This window comes from Silurus meridionalis, chromosome 24, assembly GCF_014805685.1.
Source record: "Silurus meridionalis isolate SWU-2019-XX chromosome 24, ASM1480568v1, whole genome shotgun sequence".
Classification (NCBI taxonomy): domain Eukaryota; kingdom Metazoa; phylum Chordata; class Actinopteri; order Siluriformes; family Siluridae; genus Silurus; species Silurus meridionalis.
The window spans coordinates 2348161-2365255 of record NC_060907.1 but is presented as its reverse complement, the minus strand read 5'-3'; the positions used below and the strand labels follow the sequence as shown (position 1 = coordinate 2365255).

Sequence of the window (17095 nt, the reverse complement as noted above, 5' to 3'; positions counted from 1 at the left end):
TTAACCACAAACACCTTCAAGAGCAACAAACTCCACCTGCAGAGGGTCAGCAGTGAGGATGCAGGCAGTTATAACTGTGCTGTAAGAGGATCTGAACATCTCCCATCTCCTGCTCAATACCTCAGTGTCAGATGTGAGTTTTATTGACCTTCTTATTTATTATCTCAGTATTTAATAAAGTAAAACAACACAAATGATTTGTGTAATAAAAATGATGATAGTGATAAATGTCAGTATCAGAGTCATAGCAGTTTGTCTGAGTGGAGTTTAGATGTTAAATATCACAGACTCATGTATTGTTATAGAATCCTGCTCTCTTCACTGATCTCTGAGAGAATGTTGGTTTTAGATCTTTTGTTTCTGCTGAGCCATGTGTCCACCACAGCAGTCAGAAGGAGACAGAGCTTAAAGCCAACTGTAATTTTTATTTCCAGTCTCTTTTAATTTAATTTTTAATTGACTAAAACATACACAACTCATCTCTCACTTTCTCTCTCTCTCTCACTCTTTTTCTCGCTCACAAGGCTCTTACATCTTTTCTCGCTGCCCCTCACTGAAATGGCATTTTCAGCTGTAAGTCTCAAAAGCTGTGGTGAAGGCTAGCAGGTTATTGTATTTTAGGCTGCTTGATGGTTTAGATTTAAAGATGCCACTGATTTTCCTGAACAACAATGACACATAATGCAAAAGTATTCATTATGACATTGAACTACACCATCTCTAAAGTCAGATCTGAGGACAGTGGAGAGTACAAGTGCATGTGCAGTAATAAAGTTGGGCATCAGAACTCCACCAGTGTAACTCTGAATGTTCTGTGTAAGTTACAGCTGAAGACAGCCAATACAAGTGTTATGCGGAGAAATGGAGGCGGAAGCCGAAATGCCAGCAAACAGTTTTAATTCCAAGAAAAGGCAAAGCCAACTCAAAGCACTCACACCGGATACGGAGAGTCACAAACCGAAAGTATATATATCCGCTCGGGACGAGTAATCCACAGACGCGCGAGGGAAAGCGCGGAGCTGGGCAGGAACATAGAAGCTGAATCCAAACAGAGAACACAAATGCAGCCGTACCGGGAGGATCAGGGTAATCCAGGGTGCGCTTTGGAAGGGCAAGCGCAGCCGTGGAGAGAGAGGAGTTTGGGGAAACCCGAGGTTTGACAGCCGCCGAAGCGGGCGTGGCAGGGGGATTCCTGACACCATGCCCCCCCAAAAAGGCGGCACCCGACGCCCCGAACCCACAGCACGCCCGGCGGGCCAGGGCACTCGGAGGAGGGCCCAACCGATCTCCCAGGGTCGAAGGGGCCAGGAGCCAGGAACAGCCAGGAAGGGTCAGAGGCGACGAGACCACCCCTGCGGAGAGCCGGAATGGGACAACGACCCCAGCAAGGCCCCGGAACGGAGCACAGCCCATCTCGAAACCCAGGAGCAGGGCGAAGGCCTCAGCGCCGACCGGAGGCGGAGAGACGGCCCTCATGGAGACCCGGTGCGGAATGATGCCCTCATTAAGGACCTGAGGTGGGGCGACGCGCCCAGCGGAGACCGGAGACGACCCGAGGCTGGCGACGACCCAAGGCTGGGCGGGGTCCTTGGCGGAGGCCGGGAGCTCGGAGACGGCCCCCGCGGAGACCCGGAACGGGGTGATGCCTACGGCGGGGACAGGAGGCGGATAGACGACCCCCTGGAGACCTGGAGCAAAGCGACGCCCTCGGCGGAGACAGGAGGCGGATCGACGACCCCCCTGGAGACCTGAAGCGGCGCGACGCCCTCGGCGGAGACAGGAGGCGGCTTGAGGTCCTCGGCCAGAGTCCGAGACCTGGAGCTGGGAGACGGCCACAGCGGAGACCCGGAAAGGGGCGACGCCCACGGTGGGGACCTGGAGCAGAGCGATGCCCTCAGCGGAGACCGGAGGTGGAGTGCTGCCCTCAGCGGAGACCGGAGGCGGAGTGATGACTCTCACGAAGATCTGGAGCGGAGCGACGCCCTCAACGGAGACTTGAAGCGGAGCGGCACCCAAGGCAGAGACCGGGAACGGAGCCACGCCCTAAGCGGAGACTGGCAGCCGAGCGACCTCCCCTGCAGTGGTCTGGAGCTGAGAGGCGGTCCTGGCGATGACCCGAGGCAGGGCGGAGTCCTCAGCGGAGACCCGGACTGGCAAGGCGAACCCTGGTGATGACCGGAGGCTGAGCGTTGACCACCCCGGCGGCCTGTAACGGATCGACTTCACCCAGGAAGGTCTGGAATGGAGCACCATCCCCCACTGGGACCTGGAGTGGAGAGACAACCCTGGTGACTACCGAAGCCAGGGCAGAGCACTCAACGGGGCTTACCGGCTGGAAGACCCTCCGGATGAAGACCGGAGACGGAGCGATGCCCCTGAACGAGGACAGCGGTTGAGTGGGGACCCTGTCAGGGTTTGTTGGTGCAACGTCACCCTCCAGGGAGCTTGAAGGCAGGATGTCGCCGTGAGAGGGGTCCTGAGGTGAGCCTTTATCTCTAGAGAGACTGTGGGGCGAGCCGTCGCCCTCGGGAGAAGCCAGGGGCAGCAGTTCGACATCCCTTTCGCAGTCCTGGAGCTGAGGTGAGTGCTCTGGGGAACCCTTCGGTGGAGCGGAGCTCTAAGAGGTGGAGTCGCCTTCAGGGAGACTGTGGGGCGAACCGTCGCCTTTAGTGGAGCCCGGGGGCTTCCCTTTTGCAGTCTCGGAGGTGAGTAGTATGCTCCGGGATCCCAGTGGACGAAGAGGTGGTCTCGGGGATGCGCTGACGCGGAACCAAGCTCTTCTTGTGACCCGGGAGCGGAGCTGATCTTTCCCGGGCGTCCTGGGATGAAGCCAAGCTCCTTTCAAGGCTCTGGAGCAGAACGGAGCTCATGGGGACCCTCGGGGACAGAGAGAAGCTCTTATGGAGGTCCTGGGACGAAGCCGAGCTCTCGGGGACTCTCTGAGCGGAGCCGAGCTCTCGGGGACTCTCTGAGCGGAGCCGAGCTCTCGGGGACTCTCTGGAGCGGAGCCGAGCTCTCGGAGACTCTCTGGAGCGGAAACAAGTTCACGTGTTCGCTCAGGGACAGAGAGGAGCTCGCTGGGTCACTCAGGGACAGAGAGGAGCTCGCTGGGTCGCTCAGGGACAGAGAGGAGCTCGCTGGGTCGCTTAGGGACAGAGAGGAGCTCGCTGGGTCGCTCAGGGACAGAGAGGAGCTCGCTGGGTCGCTCAGGGACAGAGAGGAGCTGTCACGGAGGTCCTGGGACGGAACAAAGCTCTCACGGATGTCCTGGGACGGGAAGGAGCTCTCACGGAGGTCCTGGGACGGGACGGAGCTCTCACGGAGGTCCTGGGACGGAACGGAGCTCTCACGGAGGTCCTGGGACAGAACGGAGCTCTCTGTAGGACCCTGGAGCGGACGGGCTCTACAAGATAAAACTATTGTAGATTTATTTCTCATTTTCCAAACAATTTTAGATCCTCCAAAGAACGTGTCCATCAGTCTCTCTTGTGAGATTGTGGAGGGCAGTTCAGTGACTCTGACCTGCAGCAGTGATGCAAACCCACCTGTGGAGACCTACACCTGGTTTAAGGGAACAACATCATTGGGGAAAGGAAAGACCATCACTATCTCTAAAGTCAGATCTAAGGACAGTGGAGAGTACAAGTGCATGTGCAGTAATAAAGTCGGGCATCAGAACTCCACCAGTGTAACTCTGAATGTTCTGTGTAAGTTAAAGCTAAAGATCTTTTTACAGCCAATAGAAGATAAAACTATTATAATTATATTTATCATTTACCAACCCATTTTAGATCCTCCAAAGAATGTGTCCATAAGTTCCTCTGGTGAGAAAGTGGAGGGAGGTTTAGTAAATCTGACCTGCAGCAGTGACAGTAACCCACCTGTGGAGACCTACACCTGGTTTAAGGAGAATGAAACATCACCTGTAGGATCAGGACAGAGTTACAGAGCTCTACAGAGTGGACTGTACTACTGTGAGGTTCAGAATAAACTCGGCTCTGAGAGATCAGCTGCAGTGTCCATCACTATAAATGGTGAGATGTTTAGACATTTCTGTTTCATCACTGCTCCATTTAACATTCTGTACTGTGGAAGAACTTCTGAAGTTCAACTGAAGATATTTCCGTTTTTCTCAAGTATTTTTTGTAAGTGTGTGTGTGTGTGTGTGTGTGTGTGTGTGTGTGTGTGTGTGTGTGTGTGTGTGTGTATCAGATGTCTCTATAATTGTGTATGTGGCTGTTGGAATCGGATTGTTTGGACTTGCAGCTCTTCTCTCTGCACTCTTCTGGCTGAGGTGAGAATAATTGTGCTGATAAATTCATCTTTAGTTCCTATAAAGATGCTTATGACGGAGAAATATTTGACTTTTTATGAATAGATTGAGGAGACAGAAGAATAATCCAGATGAAGGTGCTCATCAGGTGAGTTAATACAGACCTGTCCATTAGGTGGCTGCTTTGTTCATAATAAACTCTTACTTTAAAGATCTTCAGCAGAACCTTCTCATGTTCTCCACCCCTCCTCTCTGCAGAACATTGGGTTGAGTGTTAAAGACGACACGTATGCAGCTCTCGACCCTGCAGGCCGGAAATCTGATGATGTTTATCACACACTTGCAGTAAGTTTTAAATGAAACATACAGTTACTGCTAGAATGAAGGTTGGTGATGAAGGTGTAACAGAATAATACTGTATTTTATTGCTGTAAATAAAAGTTTAACAAGGTGAGGCCTCTTCATTCACAGGTTTCTCATCCCGGTCCTCCTGATGACATGCTCACTTCTGACTACTGCAATGTGGAAGTGAGTTTTAGCTTTTAAACTCAAAACCACTATTTGATTAGAGTAATGTGGTCATGTGACTTCTTTTCATTTGATGATGTGAGTTACAATACACAGCTGATGTAAATAAATGTTAGTAACATGTTCTTCTTTAACACACATTTCTGATGTTCCTGTGTGTTTTCTTTCAGACTTTGAGGAACATAATAGAGAAAATGAGTCCTGAAACAGTTGATGAATAGAGAGAACTCCTCACTGAAGTGGAGAAGCTGAATCACTTCTTTACACCATTAAATTAAAAAAACTTTTTTTATCAATCCAAACCAGTGTGTGTGTGTGTGTGTGTGTGTGTGTGTGTGTGTGTGTGTGTGTGTGTCTTTGCTGTTTTAAGTGCTAGTTTATTCTGAAAGACAGATATGATCTGTAAAAGTGCCATTAGAGCTGCCAAAAAGCAATTCAGACTGGAGTGTCTTAGCAAATGAAGTAGCTTAGCTTCTGAGAAGAATTTCTGAGCAGAGGCTTCAACTAGCCAAAGCTTTGAATTATTATAATTTTTTTTCACTGCAAATAAATTTTTAAAACATGAGATTTGGTATAGCAGTGATTATATTGAAAAAACATTTGTGGTCAGACTTCACAGACCTGACCAGTGTTTTGAAAATGAGTGTTAAACTATAGTCCAAAAAAAGTAGATACAGACTCGGACAAGTTGGAAAATTCATTCTTTAATTAGAATGTCCAAAAAAAAACCAACAACACAAAACAACAATAGAATATAGCAAACAAAATTCCACAACTTCTCAATCTTGACATGAAAAAGCAGAAAAAACTGATAAGCAACGACTTACACAGAAAAACTCGGGAGACACTGGAAAATAACCATAGGAAACAGGCACCAAAACAATCAAACTGAAAAAGAGAGACAAATGAGGAGTGTAATATACACAGGAGGGATTAGACACGGGGAAACAATACAAAAATAACGAGGGGCAGAGGGAGACAATGGCGACATCTGGTTGGAAATACGGGGAACACAAAGTAAGATAAAATCATCAGGATTTTACTTTTTAAACTAAACACAATAGTGAAACAATAAAAAAATAAGTTTAGATACAAGTATAACCGTATATACAACAATCAAACCAAATCTAAACATTAAACTGATCATTTTTATAAAAGTCATGACTTGTGTTTAGTTGTTTAGCGTGATGATGACCATGTTGTGTGTTTCACCTCCGCAGTTGAAGATGCAGTGGCTTCACCCCCTCCATTTCTTTTCACACTTGTGGTCTGAGATGGTAAAAATTATATGCATAATGCAGACACGACATGTTAACACTGTAAAGCAACACTTTCTCAGTTGCAGCAACAAATTCAGTGAAAGAGGAAACAGGACTCATTAACAACTCAACTTACACAACCGACTCCTTCAACTCTCACGCTTTTCTTTACTCTGTTTGGTCGTCGTACATGAAGGTCGAGGAACACGGTGAGAAACTATTTATTATATTTTCAATCACTAAATTCACTCATTAGTTTAATCTCTACTTTTCCTGAACATAAAAAAGTTTCATTGTTGTTTATTCAGTGCCAATGATTTGCTTTACTTCCTTTGTAAACATTTTACTGATCGACTCAGTGCTGAGAAATATGGAGTTATAATTTCAATATTCTGATTAATTATGATTATGATATTGTGACTGTGTCTGTTTTATAACAATTTATAAACAAGATTAGATATTAACATATTTGCAACAATAAAACAAAATATACCCATATAATCACTTTAAATGAAGTTATTTAGTGTATATGGTGCTTTGGGGATGTTGTTTTATGTAAATGAATGTGTTTGTGCAGGAACAGAGTCATGTAGAGAATCTGTAGGATTGATGACTGTATATAGTTACATCTGTGTGTACACACGTGTGATAAACACCAGTGTTGGAGTGTGTACTGGTGTTTCTTCCACACACAATTACAAATTGTTCTACACACTTTGATAAATGAGAGTTCTGGAATGAGACAGTTTAAACAGAGGCTTTGTAGCTGTGACTATGGAAGGCCACTGAGGTCATTGTGTAGCATTTGTGGTGATGTATTGTGGAAAGTCAATCAGGCAAGTTGAGAGTTGTATAAGTAATATACTGTGGAAGGCCATTGGGTAAATACTAACACTGTTGTTTGTTTTATTTTTGGTTTTGTCTTTCTATTCAAAAGTCAAAACTATTAGAAATGTGAAATATTTGTGACTTTTATTGTTTTCATGTCTCAGCTTTGATTATCTAATGATTCTGTGACATTATTGAGGATTCTAAAATGATGAAAATTAGTCGGACAAGGTCAGACAGGAGTCTCCATGGACTATGATGTTTGTGGATGATATTGTGATTTGTGGTGAGAGTAGGGAGCAGATTGAGAAGAGCCTGGAGAGGTGAAGGTACACGCTGGAGATGCTGGAGAGAAGGGAATGAAAGTCAGTAGGAGTAAGACAGATTGCATGTGTATTATGAGTAACAAATCTTTTTCTCAACTAAAGAAAATGGTTTAAACTGTTTTTTACTTTTTTGCAAGTAATTTCTATTTATGTTTTTTATTTTATTTTTAGAAACTTTAATGATGTCCCTCAAAATGGCACCCCAATTTTGTCTGATCTTTCTCCTAATGATCTCAGGTGACTTGCACATTTTCATCATCATTGACAGAATTCACCCACTTGCTCGAGTTGCGACAGTGTTTAGTGCATGCATAAGCATATGACAGCTAGTTTATACAAAGCACCCATGTTACGCTTTCTAATCACCTCTTTCATGTGTCATGTTTCAGGAGCTCTTGGGAATCAACGGAGTGTGGAATACAGCAACTTAAATCTCTGTGCTGTAAAAGGATCTACACTGATTATAGAATAATTAAAAAACAGAATACAAAGGCATTAATTATTACAATTAACTGATTTCTTTACTATTATTATAAATCTCTTTAGATTCTCCAAAGAACGTGTATATTAGTTTCTCCACAATCCCATCAGAGGGCATTTCAGTGACTCTGACCTGCAGCAGTGATGCAAACCCACCTGTAGAGAGCTACACCTGGTTTAAGGAGAATGAAGCATCACCTGTAGGATCAGGACAGAGTTACAGAGCTCTACTGAACGTACCATACTACTGTAAGGCTCAGAATAATCTTGGCTCTGAGAGATCTGCTACAGTGTTCATCACTATAACCAGTAAGATAATTAATCAGACATTACTGTTTCATCACTGCTCCATTTTACATTCTGTACTGTGGATTAACTTTGTTCAACTGAAGATATTTCATTGTTTTTCAAGTATTTGAAAAGTGTGTGTGTGTGTGTGTGTGTGTGTGTGTGTGTGTGTGTGTGTGTCAGTAGTAGGATCAGATGTCTCTATAAATGTGTATGTGGCTGTTGGACTCGGATTGTTTGCACTTGCAGTTCTTCTCTCTGCACTCTTCTGGTTAAGGTGAGAATAATTGTGCTGATAAATTCATCAGTAATTCTTATGAAGATGTTTACGATGAGAAAATATTAGATTTTTTTGAGTAGATGTAGGAGACAGAAGAATAATCCAGATGAAGGTGACTATCAGGTGAGTTAATACAGACCTGTCCATCAGGTGGCTGCTTTGTTCATAATAAACTCTTACTGTAAAGATCTTCAGCAGAACCTGCTCATGTTCTCCACCCCTCCTCTCTGCAGAACGTTGGGCCGAGTGCTAAAGACGACACGTATGCAGCTCTCGACCCTGCAGACCGGAAATCTGATGATGTTTATCAGACACTTGCAGTAAGTTTTAAGTAAAACATACCATGAAAACATATAATAAAGAATGTTTGGTCTCACAGAATAATACCATTTCATTTTTTTATTTAAATATACACTGATCAGATATTAAGTCAAGTCAAGTTTATTTGTATTGCGCTTTTCACAACAGACATTGTCTCAAAGCAGCTTTACAGAATTTAACAGTGAAGGTGAACGATGTGTATTTATCGCTGATGAGCAGCCGTGGCGACTGTGGGAAGGAACAACTCACTTAGATGTTATGAGAAAGAAACCTTGAGAGGAACCAGACTCAAAAGGCGAACCTCATCCTCATTTGGTGACATCAAGAGTGTGATTATAGTCTTTAAACACTACAGAACACTGGAGAGTGAGAACTAACATGAGCACTGGAGTGTGTGATTATAAGTTATGTTCTTTCTACAGTCTTATACAGTCTTTATGGTTATAAAACTAGGAGCTACTGAGCTCAACATTTGCGATCATCACAGATCCAGCATCAGCTTCTCCATGCCAGAGCCTTTAAACACTCTAAGAGGTCCAATGTCCAAACTACACATAAAGTAGGATCCAACTGGCACTGGTGCTTCTCTAGATGGTAGGGGATGTTTGTGGGCATCTACTTCTTTAAAGGTCCACAATCTTCATGAGGTGGGAGGTGACTGGGGCTGGAGCAAACTCAGGAAGCCTCGGGATGGGGAGAGAAAGAGAGGCAGTGGAGAGGAATTAGCGTAGCTGCTGTTCATGATATTAACAGCACAAGTTGATAATGTGATGTGATCAGATGTTCTGGAGCACAAGGTTATGATATGTGATGTGTGTTATGTGTAGGCTTTGACAAAAAGATACGTTTTTAATCTGCACTTTAACTGGGAGAGTGTGTCTGAGCCCCGAACACTGTCAGGAAGACTATTCCAGAGTTTAGGAGCTAAATGTGAAAATGTTCTACCGCTATTAGTGGACTTTGCTCTTCTAGGAACTACTAGAAGTCCAGAGTTTTGAGATCTCAAGGAGCATGACGGATTGTAGCGTGTTAAAAGACTGGAGAGATACATGGAGATAAAACATTTAGTGCTTTATAAGTAAGAAGTAGTAGTTACAGTACATCTGTAACTACTGCTGGAGCTTCTGTATACTGGTTTTTGGGCCGATAAGCAAAATCTCTCTCTGAATTTTATAATAGAAAGTTATAAGTCATCCACTCTTTTAATTATTTAAGGTATAAAGAAGAAGGTATAACATTATTTATCATAACATTATGAGCAGTGAAGTGAGTAACACATGATCTCTTCATGGCACCTGTTAGTGTGTGATTTTATTTATAAGGCAGCAACTGAACATTTTGTTCTCAAAGTTGATGTTAGAAGCAGGAAATGGGCGAGCGTAAGGATTTGGTCAAGTTTGACAATGGAATGAAAGTCAGTAGGAGTAAGACAGAGTACATGTGTGTGAATGAGAGGGAGGGCAGTGGAGGGGTGCGGTTGCACAGAGAAGAGGTGGAGAAGGTGGAGGAGTTCAGGTACCTGGAGTCAACAGTGCACAGTAATGTAGAGTGTGTTAGAGAAGTGAAGAAAAGAGTGCAGGCAGGGTGGAGTGGGTGGAGAAGAGTGATAGAAGGAGTGATTTGTGATAGAAGAGTATCTGTGAGAATGAAAGGAAAGGTTTTTAGGTCTGTGGTGAGACCTGAGATGTTGTATGGATTAGAGACAGTGGCATTGAGTAAAAGACAGGAGGTGGAGCTGGAGGTAGCAGAGCTGAAGATGTTAAGATGTTTGTTGGGAGTGACGACGATGGACAGGATTAGAAATGAGTTTATTAGAGGGACAGCGCATGGAGGATGTTTTGGAGACAAGGTGAGGGAGGCGAGATTGAGATTGTTTGGACATGTGCAGAGGAGGGACATGGGGTATATCAGTAGTAGAATGCTGAGGATGGAGCCATCAGGAAGGAGGAAAAGAGGAAGCCCAAAAAGGAGCATTATGGACATGGTGATGGAAGACATGCGGGTAATTTGGTGTGAAAGAGGCAGATGTAGAGGACAGAGTAGTGTGGAGATGGATGGTGGCGACCCATAATGAGAGTAGCTGAAAGATGAAAAAGAAGGTCAGGATGTTCTGTCTGATTGGTGGACATTAACTTATGCTTGGTTTGTGTATATTTCTTTAGATTAAGCATCATACACTGCAAATTTTGTTGTTGTTGTTATTCAGCAATTTGAAATCTTACTCTTTATTCACACATTTCTCTTCCCAGTATTGATGACCTGCCCACATCTGACTACTAGATGCCAGCAAAGGTGAATCATTTCTTTTTGACACACATCCTACAGTGCTATTGTGCTGGTCATCAGCCAGGAGCCCCTTTTACTCATGTTTTTCTATTTTAATCCCTGATTATTTTGATGAAGAGGCTGTTCTTAGTGTCCTTATGTTCACCATAACCCTTCTGTTTCTGCCTCATCTGGTAGTGTGATTTACTGCAATTGCTTCCAGATAATGAAGATTGAGTCCACTGCCTTCTGACTGCAGATCTCAATATATTGTTGATAAATAGAAAATCTGGCTTAAATGAACACCCTTTAAGCTCTAAGTTTTTCTGTCCTTACTTCATTATTTCTACAGAAATCTTTGCTCGATAACTACTTGAAATATAGCTTTTACTCATCTCCTGCACAATGTGGTAATAATCCTCCACTGTGAGACCTGTGTGGGTGATGGAAACTCTGGTCAAATGTTCTCATTGTATTTGTCATTGGTTTTTGGCTATTTGACATGTGAAATTCCAGACTTATCTGAAGGTCCTGCTTGGCAATTCATTTCGGGTTTCTCAACTTTGGCGTTGCCTTTTATTAGTCCAGTAAATCCTGCTGGGAAAGCTGGTCTTCTCCACGTTCTCTAAGTACGGTTATGGGAGAAACTTTGTGGTAATCAGCCTACAGTATATGGCTCTGAATTTACGTTTCAATGAAAACCATTATTAGATTATTAATTTGTTCAAATGAATTTTTTTTATTTAAAAATGTGAGTTTTAATACACAACTGATGTTTATAAATGTCAGCAACATGTTCTACTTAACACACATTTCTGATGTTCCTGTGTGTGTTTTTTCTTCCAGACTTTGAGGAACAGGATGAAGAAAAGAAGTTCTGAAACAGCTGATGAATAGAGAGAACTCTTTACTGAAATGAAAACCTGAATCGCTTCTTTACTCTCGCAACATGAGCAACTTACAGCCATTTAAATCAACTTTAATCATTTTATAGAAGTACAGAGTATTTTTTCTGCTGTCTGCAGGTTAGAACTGTTTCAGTCTGCTGTAGATTCTCAATGATAAATACTTTAGTTCTGAATGTAAATATTGCGTGTGCATTTAGTAATCCATAAGTGTTTTATTTCTCTTATCACTCCATATGATGTCATCATGTGTTTGTTGTGATGTCATCATGTGTTTTGTTAGCAACAAGCTATCCAGCTAACATTACTGATATTTATCATATATTATCTTTCTCTAAAATCTAAACTGTTTTACTCTTAAGCAATAATTGCTATTAACTAATTTCAAGTCATATGCTTTTAAAGAATATTATTGTTTATTTTTGTAAAAGGTAAAAGCTTTTGTGGAAATGTTTGGCACTCTGTGATCCTGGAAATGATTCAATGTGACACTGAGCAGGATAAAGTGATTATATAATCAGACCGCAGGTACTTTAAAATGCAAGCGATTTATAAGCATAATTATTTCATTTTAACTTCAAATAAACATATGGCATGGAATTTTATGTGTAATTTGCGATGAACCACAAAAACATTGTTGTTAATTATGTTAGTAATCAATTACCAGGGGTGCACACACTTTTACAGCATAAGAGCTACTTATAAATTGACCATCAAAATGATCTACATACTATAAAAATGCCTTGAAAACAATACCCACAATACCTTTTTGATCGACCGGTAGATCGCAATCAACGTATTGGGCACATCAGGGATCAGGGATCTAGACTCTCACACACTTTTCTAGAAGTTTTCCACTGAGACCAGACAAGATGTTGAATAAACAAGTTAGTTAATTTCACTTCATTGTAGAAAATATTAAAATTAGAATTACAAGATTTAGAAACCGCCAATTTACATAAATGTTTCAGAGTTAAAGTATCCATCATATTTCACCATCTGCTGTTCAGAGGAGTCTGTGTGAGTCGGCCTTCATGGCCCAATTGTGAAAAGAAACCATTATTTTACTAAACCAACCATTACATTATTGCTAAAAAGCAGAAATTCTTTGCTTGGGCCATAAAAAATGTGAAATACCTTTTCACCTTATCAGTAGAAAACAGTCCTTTGTTAAGTCCAAATATGAGACGTTTATGAATTATGACCTTTTTTTCTCTCTTCTGCTTTTTTTTTTTCAAGAAAATCTCTTGTTCAAAATAAAAAAAAACAAAACAATTAAAAGTCACCTGAACCAGCTCTCCTTATTTTTATTATTATTATTCCTTGTCCATGGCCACCAGCTCTAATTGCTTTATTATATTTATAAACATTTAGTTTTTCTTTAGTATTTAAAAGGTTGGCTCGGAAAATCGCAACAGAAAAAGCTCTGTTTATTTTTAAAATACATTATGATCAAAATTAGATAGAACTCACAGAGCTGCATTACAATCTGTGTAGTGGTTGTACATATAGAATTAGTTCAGGTAAAGACCAGTGGCAGGAAGGGCCATGGGCACTCATTGGCATTGATGTGCATTGGGATGCAAAACTGCAGAATACTGACCCTGTACACATCCTAAATCTTTTCAATGGGAATGTCAGCATCAGAATTTGACCATGTAGCAATAGAAAAAGGTTAATGGTTAATTAAATAAAAAAAAAAAAAATATATATATATATATATATATATATATATATATATATATATATATATATATATATATATATATATATATATATATATATTTGTTTTGTGTGTGTGTGTGTGTGTGTGTGTGTGTGTGTGTGTGTGTGTGTGATATTCATCAGTGTGAATCTGAACTGCAGTTAATTTTTGCAACCTAAAACATTAATGTCTTTGTAGAGTACGTGTGTCTGCTGTGGCCATGTTTATAAATAGCCATGGCCCAGAAGCATGTGACTCCCAAACATGCGTTATTCAATATATTTTCAGGGTGTGGTTGGTGTTGATTAACCCAGTGTGAATGTAGGGCACTTTTACTTTTTTTTTTAACTAAAGATGGTAATTGTTGAACATGTTCTTTAGCAATTAAAATGTCAGTATTTGCATAGATCATAACTATTTATTAATATTATCTTTGTGAAGGACTGAGGTACTTGTTGAGCTACAGGGTGAAGGAATCACTTTTAAATGACTAAACAAACCCACCCTGAATTTTGCAGCTTCCGTTCTGTCAAATTCAAGTTCACACTGTGTGTGTGTGTGTGTGTGTTTAAGTGTGAGTTTTTGAACTGCATGATCAGCCAGTTTAGTTACTTTCTCTCTAGGGTTATTGCTGTTCCTGAAACCACAAAAGAGACATACAAAAGTAAACTAATTGTAATAAGACACATATGACATGTATTACTCTTCAAAGCTGATGATTGAAATCAACCCTTATACCACACAGATTAATATCAAAAGTGTAAACACGTTAACATGCTTGTAATATACAGAGGCTCAAGAACAACTGAGCATTTAAAATTAGAGAAGAAAGAACAATTCTAGTTGGATGAAGTGGTGGAGAGTGTACCTAGAACTAAAGACTTCCGTATCAGCAGCTATTTTGGCGTTTTTCCCACGCCACTGAGTATTTATGGACACCAACGATAATCCCAATATAAAACCAATAATCTGGCCCTAGCCTTGCATTCCTGACAGAATAATCTGGCCAAACATCGACCCCACAGATGCACTAAAGCATTGGTCTTGCTACGGCTTAAACAGACAAGTCATAGACACACCCGTGGTTATTAATCTCTGGAAACTGCCCCCAGCAAAGACCGGAGTACTTTTTGGGAAAGTCATGCACGGTATTTGGTATTTGGCAGACACCCTTATCCAGAGCGACTTACAACTGAGCAGTAGAGGGTTAAGGGCCTTTCTCAAGGGCCCAGCAGTGGCAGCTTAGTGTTGGTGGGATTTGAACCTGTGACCTTTCGATCCAAAGTCCAATGCCTCTACCACTGAGCTACCACCTCCCTCACAATCTTGCACAATCTATGGCTTGCAAGTCAGCTCTGGATGACCTCTTGAGATGGCTCTCCTGACCTGATTAGATCACCACTCTACCTTTCTGTCCGGCTGAGCATACCTCCAAGCCTGTCTGCTCAACCAAGCATGCTCTGCAGCTCCTCAGCCCCACCGTGAACACCTCTTGGTCCTGCTGCATTACAGAGAAGGGCTCCCAGCTTGCCCGTCATGCTGAGGAAGTCACACTTTAAATGAAGTTATTTAGTGTATATGGTGATTTGGGGATGTTGTTTTATGTACATGAATGTGTTTGTGCAGGAACAGAGTCATGTAGAGAATCTGTAGGATTGATAGTTATATATAATTACATCTGAGTGCACAACACGTGTGATAAACACCAGTGTTGGAGTGTGTACTGGTGTTTCTTCCACACAACTAGAAATTGTAAAAAAAAAAAAAAAAGGTTATTTGTGACCTCATGAACACAAATGGACACATTTTATCTCAATTTCGCAGTAAACCCATAAATGCTAATAATTTGGATGAATCCGGGTAAAAAAGGTTAAAAACACCTGCACCATGGTATAAAAGTCATACGCATTCCCTCAAGGGAACAGCCTGTAAACTGGAAAGAAAATGGAGGAAAATTAAATTGGAGGTATTTAGAATTATGTATAAAGACACTATGATCAGCTACAGACAGGGGCTTTTTTGCTCGTTTCGATCAAGGCACAGGACATTTCACCTCAACCACGGACTCTTCTACAGTTTACAGCCCACTTTCACTCTCAACAAAGGACGTCTATTCAGTGGATGCACGAAAGGCAGCTGGACCGGATGGCATACCGGGACGTGTTCTCAGAGCATGCGCTGGACAACTGGCACAGGTTTTCACTGACATTTTCAACCTGTCACTGGCTCAAGCCAGTTCCTAGATGCCTGAAGACCACAACCATCATACCTGTGCCTAAGCACTCAGCTGCTGAATGCCTGAATGACTATAGTGGCCAGTATCAAAAAGCTGCATCTCCACCAGAGGTCATGGGTCTTTCAGCAGGACAATGACCGAAACACACTTTAAAAAGCAGATGGGGCACGTTTCTGGTCTCTCCACTGAGGTGCTAGTGTCTCTTCAACCGAGGGCACCGACCCGTAACCACACTCTTTCAGTCCCACTACGTTGCAGTACAACACAGACTTGGAACTGAAGAGGCGGGCCAAAAATTCAATTCAATTCAATTCAATACATTTTTATTTGTATAGTGCTTTTAACAATGAACATTGTCTCAAAGCAGCTTTACACAGATAATGTGGTGATAAAAAACGAATATGTTTTTTATAAGTGTTAGTTTGTATAATATTGCTTAGACCAGGACTAATTCTTTAGATCCTCCAAAGAGTGTCTCGGTGTCCATCAGTGAGACAGTGAGGGATAATCCAGTAACTCTGACCTGCAGCAATGACAGTAACCCACCTGTGGAGACCTACACCTGGTTTAAGGAAAAGAAATTATCACCTCTAGGATCAGGACAGAGTTACAGAGCTCTAGAGCATGTACTGTACTTCTGTGAGGTTTAGAATAAACTATTAGATCAGCTGCAGTGTCCATCAATAAAGATGGTGAGAGATAATTGGACTTTCCTGTTTGATCACTGCATTTTACATCATTTACATTGAACAAACATGGAATATTTTTGTTAATGCGATTTTCATTTGTTTGTAAATGTATTATAAGGTGACTCTGTAATTGGATATGTGGTTGCTGGACTTGGTCTTGGAGCCCGTCTTTCTGCATTCTTCTGGATGAGGTGAGAATAATTGTGCTGATAAATTCATCATTCCCTTTCAGGAACTCAAGCTGCGTCGGAACACTTTGGGAACACGGCTGTGCTGTCCATGATGTTGGCCTCTTATACGTGATACCCCTTCAATGATGGCTCAGGGCCCATGTGTTCTCACGGAAAGGAAATCCCATCTGTACAATCAAGGTCACGGCGATCCCTAAGTGCCTTAGATGTTTGAAGAGATCCCTGGGTTCCTATCTCAAGGCCCTGTCCTGGGAGTCTTCAGTCGTTGCATCATGCTAACAATGGATGCGTCCCTCACGGGGTGGGGAGCGGTCATGAGTGGCCACTCTGTGCAAGGTCTATAGGAGAGGCCCCTATTTACTATGGCAATGGTCCCTGTGCCACGGACCAGCAGCAAATTTCACTATTAAATATGCAGTAATTATTATTTCCCCAAAGCTTGGATAGAGTTTTCCAAGCAGACCTCTAAGTGTCAATAACACTCCAGTGTACAACTCTGCCACACTGAACTTCATCCTGAC

The 17095-nt window shown here is 42.2% G+C and overlaps 1 protein-coding gene across 1 annotated transcript; it reads left to right on the top strand.

Annotated features, from left to right (window-relative positions):
• The first annotated feature begins 6154 nt into the window (after window positions 1–6154).
• LOC124378430 (B-cell receptor CD22-like) lies at window positions 6155–11894 on the top strand. The gene is made up of 9 exons (XM_046838137.1): window positions 6155–6269; window positions 7386–7451; window positions 7604–7651; window positions 7761–8003; window positions 8169–8259; window positions 8343–8385; window positions 8496–8582; window positions 10833–10875; window positions 11695–11894. Exons 1-8 carry the CDS (start codon window positions 6251–6253, stop codon window positions 10836–10838), a joined length of 603 nt encoding a protein of 200 aa, XP_046694093.1. The 5' UTR covers window positions 6155–6250; the 3' UTR covers window positions 10839–10875; window positions 11695–11894.
• The last annotated feature ends 5201 nt before the right edge of the window (window positions 11895–17095 follow it).

Bases quoted from the DNA above. Each gene is read 5' to 3' on its own strand.
- LOC124378430 (XM_046838137.1), top strand. The intron at 7,652-7,760 runs GTGCTGTAAAAG...AAATCTCTTTAG, and splicing joins ATACAGCAACTTAAATCTCT to ATTCTCCAAAGAACGTGTAT. The intron at 8,260-8,342 runs GTGAGAATAATT...TTTTTTGAGTAG, and splicing joins TCTGCACTCTTCTGGTTAAG to ATGTAGGAGACAGAAGAATA.